The 15,940-nt window shown below is 33.9% G+C and overlaps 1 protein-coding gene across 3 annotated transcripts in view; it reads left to right on the forward strand.

Annotated features, from left to right (window-relative positions):
- LRP1B (LDL receptor related protein 1B) overlaps positions 1–15,940 on the forward strand; it is a 1,911,091-nt gene that overhangs the window by 1,200,694 nt on the left and 694,457 nt on the right. For all 3 annotated transcript variants that reach the window (XM_017523186.2, XM_037736613.1, XM_037736614.1), the window contains exons 19-20: positions 545–625; positions 2,153–2,320. In XM_017523186.2, coding sequence (XP_017378675.1) covers positions 545–625; positions 2,153–2,320 — 249 coding nt within the window. The remainder of the gene's footprint in view (positions 1–544; positions 626–2,152; positions 2,321–15,940) is intronic.

A 15,940-nucleotide genomic window follows, 5' to 3' on the forward strand; every position in this document is an offset into this window, starting at 1 on the left:
CCATCTTGGATCTCTCTCTCAGTTGATATTGAGAGATATTGACTTACCTGACTGATTTTATTGCATTTATGTTTTGTTTAACTTTCACCTTATAATGTTAACATCTTTCAGAGGCAGAGTGAGATCTGACTTTCCTTCTTTGGCTCTCTGAATTCAGAAAAGGTCTTCCTCTATTAAAACATAAACATATTACTTTGCATCTCCACAGTGTATAGCTTCATTAGTTGTTATCTACTGAATGAAGGTTGTGTCCCTTGGCATATGGAGTTGACATCTATTCATTTTTCTATTATATAATGAATCCAAATGATCCTCCATCAAATAATTCTCCTAGGCTTTCAGTCACTGGAAAGTACTCATTTAAAAGATATTAAAAGTATGTGTCCTCAAGAAGTTATAGTCACTGTATTTGTTTATCTGCCATGTCCTCTGTGTCTTTGTAGAGAACAGGGAAAGAATTCTGATCACATTAGCAAATGATATAAATTAAGTCATGCACAGTCAATAACATGCTTTCTTTTGGACATTTTTATATCTTTCACAGAATTCCCAACTTGTGAGCCACTAACACAATTTGTATGCAAAAGTGGAAGATGCATTAGCAGCAAATGGCACTGCGACTCTGGCAAGTACCAAATGCTCACTGTATAGCACTGATTTGACTGCGGGCCTGGAAGTCTGGACTGCCGGGCTTCCTTCAGAGGTAGTTTGTAGGGGAAGCTTCCAGAGCCAAGAAAAATGGCTAAGACAAGTGGTGAGCGGGCAGCTGGCACATCACTGGGAATTAGCATGAAACAAAATGGAGCTCAATATTTGCCCCATGGCTCTGTGATAGAGATTTGCTTTTCAAATGTTATGTTGGACATAGTCTAAGTCTACAAACGTGTAGTACAGTGAACTATTGAGGATTAGCCTGGACAGTTCAGGTTCCCTCAAGCACTTACGTAACCTCAGGAGGAGAAGCTTATACATTACTATGGAATTTTCCAGATTGTCTCAACTCTGTCAGCTTCCTCTTATGTTCATATGGTATTTTTTCTTATACTAAATTATATTACTATGCTAAATTATGCCAAATACAGGTAAATGAATTATATAAGAATTAATGCATCCCCAGTCATTTAATCTGATGTACTTTTACTTCGCATTTATCTTCCCTCCCTCCTGAAAAGGTTGTTCATAAAGAATATAAATGATTTCTAATGATACTGTACAATAGTTTCCAAGTATAAATATATACAGAGGAGCCAAGGGAGGAGGGGTACACAGTGGGTTCTCATGGTGGAGAATGGGGGAAAAAGGGAGGATATTAAAGATAGAATTATAAACACTGGGGCATAAGAATTATGGAGCATAAGTAATAATCTTTTATAATGATTATATTATTGATTGTATCATTTCACAAAATTCCTGCAGTCACAATTGCCTCCTTGTTTCATGGTGCATAGATGCATTCAGTCAATGGTTAGTTATTTCTCTGTGAGAAATTAAGCTTCAAAATTCAAAGTCAAGGATTTTTTTCTCTCAGTTTAGCAGTTGATATTAAATCAGAGGAGAAGCAATGTGATGATGAAAATAATTCTTTCACTGTTTATGAGAAATCTTGTTCCACCAATTGAATTATCATTCATTTTTCAAAAACGAAACAAACTTTATATATAAAAAAAAAAATGAACTGGGTCCTGTGGCTCACATCTGTAATCCCAGCATTTTGGGAGGCTGAGGCAGATGGATTGCTGGAGGCCAAGAGTTTGATACCAGCCTGGCCAACACATGGCAAAACCCTGTACCTACTAAAAATATATATATAAAACAAAGTAGTCGGGCATGGTGGCATGTGTATGTGTTCCCAGTTGCTTGGGAGGATAAGGCGGGAGAATCACTGGAGCCCCAGGAGTCAAGATTTTGCCTCTACACTCCAGGCTGGGTGACAGGGCAAGATTCTGCCTCAAAAAAAATGAGCATCTACAGAAGCCACTCTTCCTGATTTGTCTGCCAGTGCGCTGAGGAGGAAGTAGGAAATATCCAAGGTCAACTGCAGGTGTTTATTCCTGCCTCAAAAAAAAAAAAAAAAAAAAAAAAGTGAGATTGTAAGAAAAATTTTTTCTCCGTGGATCAGGTTTCATGGCCTCATGTTGATGTTTCTTTCCAGATGACGACTGTGGGGACGGGAGTGATGAGGTGGGCTGTGGTCACTCTTGCTTTGATAATCAGTTCAGATGTTCCAGTGGCAGATGCATCCCAGGCCATTGGGCCTGTGATGGTGACAACGACTGTGGTGACTTCAGTGATGAAGCCCAAATCAATTGTACCAAAGAAGGTTAGTAATTTTGTAAGTTAATGAAATCTCGTTTTAAAAGTTGATGTATAGTAATACTTAGAATATTACAGAGAGAATATTATATAACAAATAAATTACTTATTAGGCAAAAATACACATGTGGAACTGTGTACAATCATTTGCTATCTCTTTACTTTCCCTCTTTTCTTTTTTCCTTTGGTTTCTCACCTCAATACCTCCTTATTCCTTCATTCCTTCTGTGGTCTTTGTTTTCTGCATTTACTTGATGCTTTACCTACTACTCTTTATATCATCTAAACCCTAACGCCATTTCAACAGGGAAAAAGAAAAAAACAAGAAAGGAATAATTTTACTTTTATTTCATACAAAATTTGCTTACATGAAGTTTGAAATAATCCCTGATTAAATGGGGATGTATTTCCAACTGATTGACTTTCTAGAGTACAAGCTAAGAAAGGAAGGAGATCATGACCGTGGCTCTCAGCATATCCATGGGGATAATAACCCTGTTGTTTGCATGGCATATTTTGCAAAATTTGATCATTCATAGAGCATATTAATAATTTAAAACTAATGTTGGAAATATCACAGAAAAAAATCGTTAGACTGTCAAGCAATCATGCAATCAGTACCATTTTAATAGAAATGTTTTTCTGCTAAAAGCTATAAGATATTATTTATTCTTTCATTTATCTCACAAATATTGATTGAAGACTAAAGAATAAATAAAAGGATGAAAACATATGGCACCTGCTGAGTTTAAATATCAGTGCAAACAAACAAGCAACAAAGTATTTAATGAGGAGGGGTAGGGAAATCATATACTCTCTAAACATAAGAAGGCATTTTCAAAGTGTTTTACACTGAGATATGTTTGTCTTCTGCAATATTTGTCAAGTAATAAGATAGGCAGTTTCTAAATTGTTTTCTCTCACATGATCCCTTTTGTCTTTTGTTTCTGCTTTCTCTCTTTAAACTGTAATTTCTTGAAACAGTGGTTATTAAATTATCTATGTAATACTAGGTTCTCTAAGAAGCAGCCCACCTGTTTTGTATATTCTCCAAGTGATGTATTAAAAAACATATTGTTTGATTTTTTATTTTTCCTGGATAACCTGGATTACAAGAGTCATAGCAATGATCCAAATACGGCTACACAATGACCAATAGACCATGAGATAGTGAAACACAGGTTCTCACGGTTAATGGTCTTGACATGATTCATGTCTTTCCCTTGCAGTGGACATAGTAGAAATTATAAAGAAAACAGAAATGAAGAAATTATTTGTGACATCTTATAAGATTTAACATGAGCATATTTGAATTGAATTTTGTTTCAAAAACAGAAGAATAAATTATCGATAAAGCTATCATTTAACGTTATCCCTCATTCTCCATTATGTAATAAGTTCAAGTGCTCACTCACCTCTCTTTACCTCTATCTCATTATTGTGTTAATTTCTCTCTATATTTAGTTGTTCTCTAAGTGTATATGAGCTAGAACTTTTTGCATATTATTAATACTGATTGAAAAAGGAAAAAGTGTATGTAAAGTTTTTTCCCCCTTTTTTGACTAAAATTTGAGGCATTCATCTAGGAGTGATTGACATTTCATCACTACATAACACTTTAAATGTAAACTGGATTTTTCCTTCCTCACAGAAGTCTTTTAAGGCTCCTCATGGGGTGTGCATCTGTGGTCTGCTAACACTGCCCCACAACGTGCTGTGAAAGATAAATTGCACTAAAGTTAATTTATTGTTATCTCAGATGTGAGATCACATCTCTCTCTTGTATGTATGTTTATCACTAAGTTAAAACAGTCATTACATATGAAATTTTTAAAAGATTGCTTTTCCCTCATGAATGTCCAGATTTAATGGCATACCCTTTTGTAGGCTCTGTAGATAGTATCTCAGGTAGAATTATTATAGAAGCAGTGGCTATTTAATGTTAATGCCCTTCTTATTTAGAGCATCTCAATTTCACTAATAGATTGCCATAAAGGATATATCGTCAATGTGAATGCCACGTATTTCTTATATGATTATGGAAATGATCCAGTTAGTCTACATGACTCCTTGACATGTTTCAAGCAAAGAATTAGGAAAATTCTTGACCTAATTTATATTGATCAGATTATACATTTTACTAGGATTCCCTAATCAAATATTCTACATGCTGAATACAAGGTGAAGGAATTAAGTCAAGTTAACATTCTGGGATGACTTTGGTAAAAGACAGTTCAAAGGATTTCAAGTGGAACTTAAATATTTATATTCATTATTATTTTGATCGTATATTCTAGTATAGAAGTTGTAAAATGATGACACAGATTGTTAATGCTGATCAGGAAAGTCCTTTGCACATGCAGGATTTGTGAGCCATTGCCAAGGTAAAGTAGAAATTCACTTCAATTGGTCGTATAATTCAGTCCCCAAACCTGCTGTGGAAGAAGGACCAGGGGATTCTGGCTTGAGTTTCAAGACTGGCTGTCAAAACTGATCAAGTCCACCATATAATGCTCAGCTCTTAGCTTTACACTGCCTCAGTAAGCAGAGCATATGGTGCAATTTCTCTCAACTTAATTGTTTTCAAAAGGGTAGAAATACTTGTAAATTAACTTTTAATAATAAAGGAGGAGGAGAAACTGAAAAATGAAACATTCCATATATAATCTTCATTTCAGAAAATTTCTGAATTTAAGGTCAATATGTATCCTCTCTAAAATCAGTTTTAAAAGAATTATTTTGTCAAATTTTATTTTTCATAATAGATTCAGGGGGTACTTTTGCAGGTTTATTATAAAACTATTTTGCATAATGCTGAGGTTTGGACTTCTATTAATTCTGTCACCCGGATAGTGGACATAGCATCCAACAGGAAGTTTGTCAACTTCCTGCCCCACTCCCTCTCTCCATTTTTGAGACTCTAATGTCTGTTGTTTCCATCTTTATATTCATGTGTACCAAAGATTTAGCTCCCACTTATAAATAAGAACATCTAATATATGGTTTTCTGTTTCTGTGTTAATTCACTTAGGATAATGGTCTCCAGATACATTCATGTCACTGTAAGTGACATGATTACAATTTGTTCTTTTTTTTTTTTTTGGCTGCATAGTATTCCGTGGTATATATGTGTCACATTCTCTTAATGCAATCCACCATTGGAGGGCACCTAGGTTGATTCCATGTCTTCACTACTGTGAGTAGTACAGTGATAAACATACAAGCAGGGGTGTCTTTTTGGTAGAATGATTTATTTTCTTTTGGGTATATACCCATAATGAGATTGCTGGGTTAAATGGTAGTTATTTTTATTTTTATTTTTTTTAAGAGTGAGTCTCACTCTGTTGCCCAGGCTGGAGTGCATTGGTGTGATCTCAGCTCACTGCAACCTCTGCCTCCTGAGTTCATGTGATTCTCATGCTTCAGCTTCCCAAGTAGCTGGGACTAGAGGCGTAAGCCACCGTACCCGGCTATTTTTGTATTTTTAGTAGAGATGGGGTTTCACCATGTTGGCCAGGCTAGTCTCAAACTCCTGATTTCAGGTGATCTGCCTGCCTCAGTTTCCCAAAATGCTGAGATTACAGGTGTCAGCCATTGTCCCTGGACCTGTTTTTACTTCTTTGAAAAATATCCCAACTTCTTTTTACAAGGGCTGAACTAATTTAAATTCCTACAAATAGCATATATGTGTTCCCTTTCCTCCACAGCCTCACCAATATCTGTTATTTTCTGTCTCTTTAATAATAGCCATTCTAATTGGTGTGAGATGGTGTCTCATTGTAGTATTCATTTGGATTTCTCTCATGATTAGTGGAACATTTTTTCATATGTTTCTTGACCACTTGCATGCCTTCTTTCTGAGAAGTGTCTGTTCATGTCCTTAGCCTATTTTCTAATGAAGTTACTTGCTTTTTTCTCATTGATTTAAGTTTTTATAAATTCTGGCTACTAGTCCCTTATCGTATACATTATTTGCAAAGACTTCCTCCCATTCTTTAAGTTGTCTGTTTACTGTTGATGGTTTCTTTTTCTTGACGAATGGTCTTTAGTTTAATTAGGTCTCACATATAAATATATTTTGTTGCAATTGCTTTAGAGGATTTAGTCACAAATTCTTTGCCTATGCCAATATCTAGAAGAGCACTTCCTAGGCTTTCTTCTAGGATTTTTATAGTTTAATGTTTATCATTTAAGTTTTTAAGTTATCTTGAGTTTTATTTTTGTATGTAGTAATAGATAGGAATACAGTTTCATTCCTCTGCATATGGTTAGCCAGTTTTCTCAACACCATTTATTGAATAGGGAGTCTTTTCCTCATTACTTATTTTTGTTGACTTTGTCAAAGATCAGCCAGTTTTAGGTGTGCAGCTTTATTTCTTAATTCTTTATTCTGTTCCATTGAACTCTTGGTCTATTTTTGTAGACTATTATCATGCTGTTTGGGCCACTATAACCTTGTAGCATAGTTTGAAGTTGGGGAATGTGATGCCTCTAGCTTTATTCTTTGTGCTTAGGGTTACTTTGGCTCTTTGGGATTTTTTTTTTTCCATATAAATTTTAGAATGGTTTTCTAATTCTGTGAAAAATTATGCTGGTGTTTTGATAGGAATACTATTGAATCTGTGGATTTCTATGTGCAGTATAAACATTTTAATAATACTGATTCTTCCAGTCCATTAGCATGAAATGATTTTCCATTTGTTTGTGTCATCTGTAATTTCTTTCAGCGTCTTCTTGGTTAGATATATTTTTAGATATTTTATTTTTGTAGCTATTGTAAATGGGATTGCATTCTTGACTTATCGCTCAGCTTGAATATTATTGGTGTATCAAAATGCTGCTGATGTTTGTATGTTGCTTTTGTATCCTGAAATTTTACTGAAGTCACTTATCTGGGCTACTTGCCTTTTGGCTGAGTCTTTATAGATTTTAGACAGAATCATATCAGTGAAGACAGATAATTTGATGATTTCATTTCTTATTTGGCTGCCTTTTTATTTCTTTCTATTAATTGATTGCTCTCTCTGGGGATTTCACTACTATGTTAAATAGAAGTGGTGAGAGTGGAAATCCTCATCCTGTTCCAGTCCTTAGGAGAAAAGCTTGCAGGTTTTGTCTGTTCAGTATGATGTTGGCTATGGGTTTGTCATAGTCAACTCTTATTATTTTTACGTATATTCCTTTGTTGCTTAGTAAGATAAAAAACTTAAGGGTTTTTTATCATGAAAGGATGCTGGATTTTATCAAAATTTTTCCATATCTATTGAGATGATCATATGGTTTTTATTTTTAATTCTGTTTATGTGTTAATTCACATTTATTGATTTGCATGTGTTGAACCACACTTGCATCCCAGGAATGAAGCCTACTGATCATGATGGCTTAACTTTTTAATGTGCTGCTGGATTTAGATTGCTAGTATTTTGTTGAAGACTTTTGTGTCTGTGTTCATGAGGGGTATTGACCTGTAATTTTCTTTTTTCATTGTCTGATTTTGAGTATTAGGATGATACCGCTTTCATATAATTAATTACAGAGGAGTCCCTCCTCCTTGGTTTTTTGAAATAGCTTCAGAAGGATTGGTACCTGATCATCTTTGTAGGTCGGGTGGAATTTGAATGTGAATCCATCTGGTACGGGACTCTTTTGGTTGGTAAGGTATTTATTATGGATTAAGTTTCAGAACTGGTTACTGGTTTGTTTAAGGTTTCACTTTCTCGTTGATGTAATCTAAGAAGTTGTGTGTTTCCAGAAATTTTATCCATTTCTTCTAGGTTTTCTAATTTTTACACACAGAGGTGTTCATAATAGTCCCCAAGGATCTTTTGCATTTCTGTGGGATCAGTTGTAATGTCACCATTGTCATTTGTGATTGTGCTTATTTGGATCTTCTCTCTTGTTTTCTTTGTTAGACTAGCTAGTGGTCTATTGATCTTTTTTATTCTTTCAAGGACCCAACATTTCCTTTCAGTGATCCTTTTTGTGGTATTTTGGGGGCCTAAATTTCTTTTAGTTCTCCTCTAACTTTAGTTATTTCTTTTCTTCTGCTAGCCTTTGGATTGATTTGTTCAGGATTTTTGAATTCCTTTAGGTGCAATAGTAGACTGTTAATTTGAGATTTTTCTATCTTCTTGATTCAGGTGTTGTGCTATGAACTTTCCGCTTAAGACTACTGTTGTCAAATCTCTGAGGTTTTAGTATGCTGTATCTCTATTTTCATTTATATCAAAAATTTTTTTAAATATCTGCCTTCACTTTGTTGTTTACAAGTAAGTCATTTAGAAGCAAGTTGCTTAGTTTCCATGTAATTGTGTGGTTTGGAGAGGTCTTCTGGCTACTGATTTCTTTTTCTATTCCACTATAGTTTTATAACATTTTTGGTATGATTTTGATTTTATAAAAATTTATTGAGACTTGCTTGTGGTTGAACTTAGATTATATTCAAGTGCAGACTGAGCATGTGGTTGAACTTAGATTATGTTCAAGTGCAGATGAGAAGACTATATATTTTGGTGGTTGAGTGGAGTATTCAGTGGAAGCCTATTAAATCTAATTGGTTGAGTGCTGAATTTAATTGAGTAACACAATTTATTTGTCAGTTTTCTGCCTCCACAATCTGTCTAATGCCGTCAGTGGGGCATTGATATCCCCACTATTACTGGGTAGCTGCCTAAGACTTTTCCTACATCTAGAAGTAATTGTTTTATGAATCTGGGTGCACTAATGTTGGTTGCATATATATTTAGGAAAGTTAGTATTTTTGTTGAATCGAACCCTTCATCATTATGTAGTTTCCTTCTTTGCCCTTTTTTTAAACCATTGTTGGTTTAAAGTCTATTTTACCCGATACAAGAATAGCAACACCTGCTCTTTTTTGTTTTCCATTTGTGTGATAGATCTTTCTCCATCCCTTAACTTTGTACCTGTGTGTCTCATTACATGGGAGATGGGTCTGTTGAAGGCAATAGAAAATTGGTTCTTGTCTTGTTTTAAATCCAATTTGTCCCTCTGTCTTTTAAGTGAAGCATGTAGACTATTTACATTAGTTAATATTGATAAAGCGATTTTATTTCTATCATGGTGCTGTTAGCAGTTTGCTTTGTACTCTTGACTGTGTAGTTGCTTTACAGGCTCTGTGGGCTACATATACATGTGTTTTTGTAGTAGCAAGTATTATTATTTTATTTTCATGTTTAGAAATCCCTTAAACATTTCTTGTAAGACCAGACCAGTAATAGTGAATTCCCTTAGCTATTGCTTGTCTTGAAAAAAAAGAAATTATTACTCCCTCATTTATGCAGCTCAGTTTGTCAGGATATGAAATTCTCTCTTGGTGTTTCTTTTAAGAATACTAAAAATAGGCTCACAGTCTCTTCTGGCTTATAAGGTTTCTGCAGAGAAGTTCAACATTTGTCTGATAGGATTCACTTTGTAGGTGATATGACTTTTGTCTCTAGCTGTCTTTAAGATTTTTCTCTTTCATGTTGACCTTGGAAAATCTGATGACTATGTGTTTTGAAGATGATCTTGTATATATCTCACAGGAGTTCTCTGAATTTCTGTATCTGTATGTTGACCTCTCATAAGATGGGGAAACTTTTCATGGACTATACCTTCAAACATGTTTTCCAAGTTGCAAAATCTCTCTTCTTCTGTCTCTGGAATGTCAGTGAGCTATGTGTTTGATCAATTTGCATAATCCCCTATTTCTCAGAGGCTTTGTTCTTTTTATTTTAATTATTTTTTCTTTGTTTTTATGTGGCAGTTGATTCAAAAAAATGGCCATCGAGCTTTGAAGTTCTTTCCTCTTCTTGGTCTAATCTGTTGTTAAGCCTTCCAATTGTATTTTGAAATTTCTGCCATAAAATTTTCAATTTATAAAAGTTCAGTTTGATTCTTTCTTAATATAGCTATGTCATCTTTCAACTCTTAAATCATTATTCTGGTTTCACTGGTTTGGATTTTAACTTTGTTTTGGATCTCGTTGAGTATGCTTCCCACCCAGTTTCTGAACTCCACGTCTGTCAATTTGGACGTTGCCATTCATTGCTAGAAAATTAGTGTGTTCCTTTGGAGATGACAAAACACTCTGTCATTTTGAATTGCTAGAGTTCTTGAACAAATTCCTTGTTATCTGAGGGAGCTGGTGCTTCTTTTTCTTTGTGAATTTGCTGTCATTTGAATGGGAATTTTTTTTTATATATTCTTTTTCCCCTCGAAAGTTTAACTTACATGTATGTTGTGTATAGTAAATCGGCTTCATTTGTGGGTGCTTTCAGAGGGCCAACACTCTGTATGAATTACTTGGTTGTAGACAAGTTCTAATGGTGGGTTTCACTGGTGTTGCATGTTGAAGCAATATATTTTTGTTTTGTGGTGTAATTCAGCCTCAATCCAATAGATAGCACTTAAGAATAAGGGCTGGCAGATAGGCTTTTACATAGTTGCTCTCGTGTCTTTTGCATTTCAGTGAATGCGCAGTTATGCTCCCTTCCTTAGGCCTGGATTGGTTTCTGGGGACCAGCCCTGTCACTCTGTAACTTTAAACAAGCCTTCCAACTTCCTCTTTCTTCATCCGTGGTACTTGTGTTGCTTCTATTGCCTTTCAGTATTTTCTCTCAAGAGATCTCTTTGAAGCATGATAATTTACTCAATATTTTGTTTCCTCTCCATGAAAGAAGTGTTTCTTGGCTGGGTCTAGTCAAATGTCTTGTTCCCCTCCTTACCTTCTTCTTCAAATAGGATTTCTATAGTGATGATCAATTTTTCATCATCAGTATGGTTAATATATGGGAAAGTGTAAATGAATAGTCTCTCCTAGATTAATTTGTACCCACTTTTTTCTCTTAATGTTATGCTGTTACTTTTTCTCATTTTCAAACTTCTTATAGACAAAGAAGATATATCTTCAGAAAACACTGTTTCAAATATATGAAAAGAAAGCTTAACATCACTAATCACTAGAGAAATACAAATCAAAACCAAAATGAGATGCCATCTCATGCCAGTCAAAATGGTGATTATTAAAAAAGTCAAGAAACAGTTGCTAACAAGGCTGTGGAGAAGTAGGAATATTTTTACACTGTTGGTAGGAATGTAAATTAGTTCAACCATTGTGGAAGACAGTGAGATGATTCCTCAAAGTCCTAGAACCAGAAATACCATTTGACCCTGCAATCCCGTTACTGAGTATATAACCAAAGGATTATAAATCATTCTATTATAAAGATACATGTACATGTATGTTCAATGCAGCACTATTCACAATAGCAAAGACATGAAATCAATCCAAATGCCCATCAGTGATAGACTGAGTGAACAGTCTGTCTAAATGAAAAAAATAAATAAGACTGGGTCCTTACAGAATTTAGTATGAGGAAACTTCCTCTAGAGCTCAAGTCTGACTGTTTATATTTATATATTACAAGATTGTTGTGAAAAGGTGGATTTACCTGTGAGGACATAAAGAATAAAGTTATCATGAAACTTCAGTCTTTTGTTATAAGTCTTCAACTCTGGCCAGAATAGTAAAATAAGGAGAGTCGGGATATACATCAAACCTATAAAATACAAAATGTATAAAATATTAATCTCATCTCATTGTTGACAGTTTAATTCATTTGAATTATATAGACTGTCACTACACTTTTTTGGGAAATTTCAATTATATTTCACCCATGAAAAAAGCCATTTCTGAAATAAACCTGTACAAATTGTTCAGTATCTTTAGAGAGCTATTTCCCCAGGTAAATTTCTATTCAGGTTATAACAATATACACCAAATAGGCTGGGCACCATGGCTCATCCCTGTAATCCCAGCACTTTGGGAAACTGAAGCAGGCAGGTCACTTGAGGTCAGGAGTTCAAGACCACCGTGGCCAACATGGTGAAATCCTGACTTTACCAAAAAATGCAAAAATTAGCTGGGCATGGTGGCATAACTATAGTCCCAGCTACTCTAGAGGCTGAGGCACAAGAATCACTTGAACCTGGGAGGTAAAAGTTACAGTGAGCTGAAATTGCACCACTGCACTCTAGCCTGGGTGACAGATTGAGACCCTGTCTCAAATAAATAAATAAATAAATAACCACCAAATAATTCAGCGTGTACTCAGTGAAAAAATAAATGTGTTTTTGCTAAAAAAGATTTTATGCAAACTTTCTAATTGCACCTAAAAGTAACTCAAATATTCCTTAAAAGTTTGGATTATATTATTTTAAAGGGACATCTGACCCTGGTTTATTGTCATTGTTCTTTAATACCTTCATTTTGACTATCTGATAAGGGAATATTTATTGCCTGCTGTACTAAGTGAACACTCTGAGTAATGCTGGGTCATATGTGACCTCTTATTTACATAGTAAATACATTTTAAATGCAAATATAAAATTAAGTATATGTTGACTTATAATTTTAATTTATTATAAATAATCTTTAACAAGTTTCTAAATCCACTTGGCAACTAATTGTGTAATATTATTAATATACATGCTCTCGCATGCTCTTATTCTTCTGTTTTAACTGTTTTTTTTTGTTTGTTTGTTTGTTTGTTTTCTTCTGCTTTGGAAACTTCCCCTTTGGCTTTTTCTTCATGTATTGATTTGTTCATTCATTCATTCATTCATTTTCCTCACTAATTTCTTGTTCCCATATCTAAGAAGAAAACTAGAATAACATGATTTTGTGTTTGTACTTTTACGGTTAATTGGGATATTTGATACTGTGAATGCACAGTAAATAATTGTTGAATAAAATAATATATTTCTTAGACACAAAATTTGATTAGACTCTCAGAATCCATCCCTTGTTTGTTCTGTCTTATATAAGTAGTACTTTTTTCTCTTTTCTTATCCTACCCCCAGATCATAGTTTATTGCCATGATAATATATAAGGCTAATTGTATCAATCAAGTTATGTACATTTCTTAGTACAATGTAATCATTTCATTTATTCAATAAATACTGGAAATTTTAGCACAGGACTCAATAATATGAAACTGACAGGCTGTTTTCCCTATCTTTGTTGTTGTTTATTTCTTTTTTTGGTCATCTTTACCCATTAAATAATAAATTTCAGAAAGTAAAAAACATTTTAAACCTTCTGTATCTATTATATAGCTATAAGCGCCTGTGAGAAGATATTATTGGTGATAATATGAGGAAGAAAAGGGAGTTACTGTATGTTAGTGACCCAATAATTGTCAGACATTTTATATTTGTTACTTCATTTAATCTTCACAGTAAGTACTATTCAGAGAGGTTTAGATACTTTCCCCAGATTATACAGCTGAAGTTCCAAAGACTGACTGTTCTTTATTCCTACATCCAGTCATCTGTTTCTGCAGCTATGGAATATAATCTCTTTTTCCACGAACTTTCTGTGAATTAACATTTAAATGAACCCCCAGTAAATGCTACCATGCTTTCAATTACATATTCAGTTTCAATTAAAGATGACAAAAGAAAGGCATTTCTACTTACTACAGATCACTGAAATAAAATTTCACAAAGGGCACTGGAAGGGATCTAGGTCCTTACATTAAATAATTAGAATAAGACTATCTGTCTTCCTTTTTTGTTTCTGTTCTCCTTTACTTTTCACAATTCACCTTAATAAAATAGATTCTAGGACTTTTTCATTGCAATAGTTGTGGACATTCTCATACTATTTTTTTCAGTACACACAAATACCATATTTGCCTTTCTTAAAAGGTTTATCTCATACATTAAAAAAATGGGAAGCTGAAAGAAAATCAAGATCATTTAGTTCAGTTATTTTATTGTGTAGATGAGGAAAAGGTCTCAGCAAGCTAAAATCTTATATTTCTGAGTATGTAATAGTAACCAAAACATTTATGCTGCTTCCTGGAAGGAACTGATGGCATCCTGTGTTAGAGATGTTGATTGAGACAATGACTTTTGAATCTTAAGGACATTTTTAGGGGAGATTCTCACTTCAAACAATTATGCTATGTTCTTTGTGGAAAATCAAGGTAGTTCTGACAATACTATGTACCAAAAAGGAACCAATGTTTTATCAAGGGTGGTTGTGTCCACTCAAAGCAGTACAGCTATCAAAACTTGATTTTTAACTGAAAACTGAGATTACATATTTAGACATAGAAATAATGTAAATTAAAATAAATATGTTTTGACTTTCAATCTGTATCATACCCTAGCTCAGCTAAACAATCATCTTTAGCTGCAGAATTTAATCCTTATCATATAGAAAACAAGATACCAATAAATACTATACAATCCTTATCATATAGAAAACAAGATACCAATAAATACTATACACAAATACAAATAGTGACTCAGTCATCACTTCTGTTTCTTTCATGAGACATTGTTTTAATTGTGCTAAAATACACATAGCACAAAATTTACCATCTTAAAGAGTTTAAGTGCACATTTCAGTGGTATTAATTATATTCATATTGTTGTACAAGCATCAACACCCATTCTTATCTAGAACTCTTGTCATCTGGCAAAACTGTAACTCTCCCCATTAAACAATAATTACCTATTCTTCCTTCTCTCTAGTTCCAGGAAACCACCATTCTACTTTTTGTGTCTATGCTTTTTATAACTCTAAGTATCTAATATATGTGGAATCTTACAGTATTTGTTTTGATTTGTGACTGATTTATTTTACTCAGCATAATGTCACCAAGTTTATTCCATATTGTAGCATATGTCCGTATTTCCTTCCTTTATTAAGTCCTGAATAATCAGAAGGGACTTCTGTCATTTTACCATTAGTTTCTTGTATACCCTTTAGTACTTTTTGTTCCTCAATTCCTGCATTACTGGCCTTTTTATGTTTAGTTGACATTTTGTGATGAAATGTTTAAATTTCTTTCTCATTTGCTTTTGTGTATATTCTATAGCTATTATCTTTGTGGTTATCATGGGATTACACTTAACATCCTAACGTTATAACACTCTAATTTGTATTTATAGCAGTTTAACTTCAATAACACACAAAAACTCTGCTTCTTTACATCTCTGACTCCACTCTTTTCAGTTATTGATGTCACAAAAACCACATCCTTAGATTAGATAGGTGCAAAAGTAATTGCGGTTCTTACCTTTGCTTTTAATGGCAAAAACCACGATTACTTTTGTACCAACCTAATACATTATGTGTCTGAAATATTAATATATATTATTGAAAATGCAATTGGCTTTTATGTAGAAAGCAAAATTTGAGTTGCAAACAAAAGATACAATAATACTAGCTTTTAGAATAGTTTTTTTTTTTTTCCTAAGTTAGTCTTTTACATCTTGTAGGAAACAAGAAATATGGTACAAGCCACTGTTAAAATAATGCTAGACTTTGTAATTGCACACATATTTACCTTTCTTGTGATTTGTATTCCTTTATACACCTTCAAATTATTCCCTATTGTCCTTTTATTTCACCACAGAACTCCCTTGAGCATTTCCTGCAGGGAAGGTTTAGTGGTAAGGAACTCCCTAAGCTTTTGTTCATCTTCTCATCTGGGAAGGTCTTAATTTCACCCTCCATTTTGAAAGGCAGTTTTGCCAGATATAGGATTCTTAGGTGACAGGATTTTGTTTCTTTCCTTTTTTATTCTTTTTTCTTTTCTTTTTTCTTTT

Source organism: Cebus imitator, unplaced genomic scaffold, assembly GCF_001604975.1.
Source record: "Cebus imitator isolate Cc_AM_T3 unplaced genomic scaffold, Cebus_imitator-1.0 Scaffold27, whole genome shotgun sequence".
Classification (NCBI taxonomy): Eukaryota; Metazoa; Chordata; class Mammalia; order Primates; family Cebidae; genus Cebus; species Cebus imitator.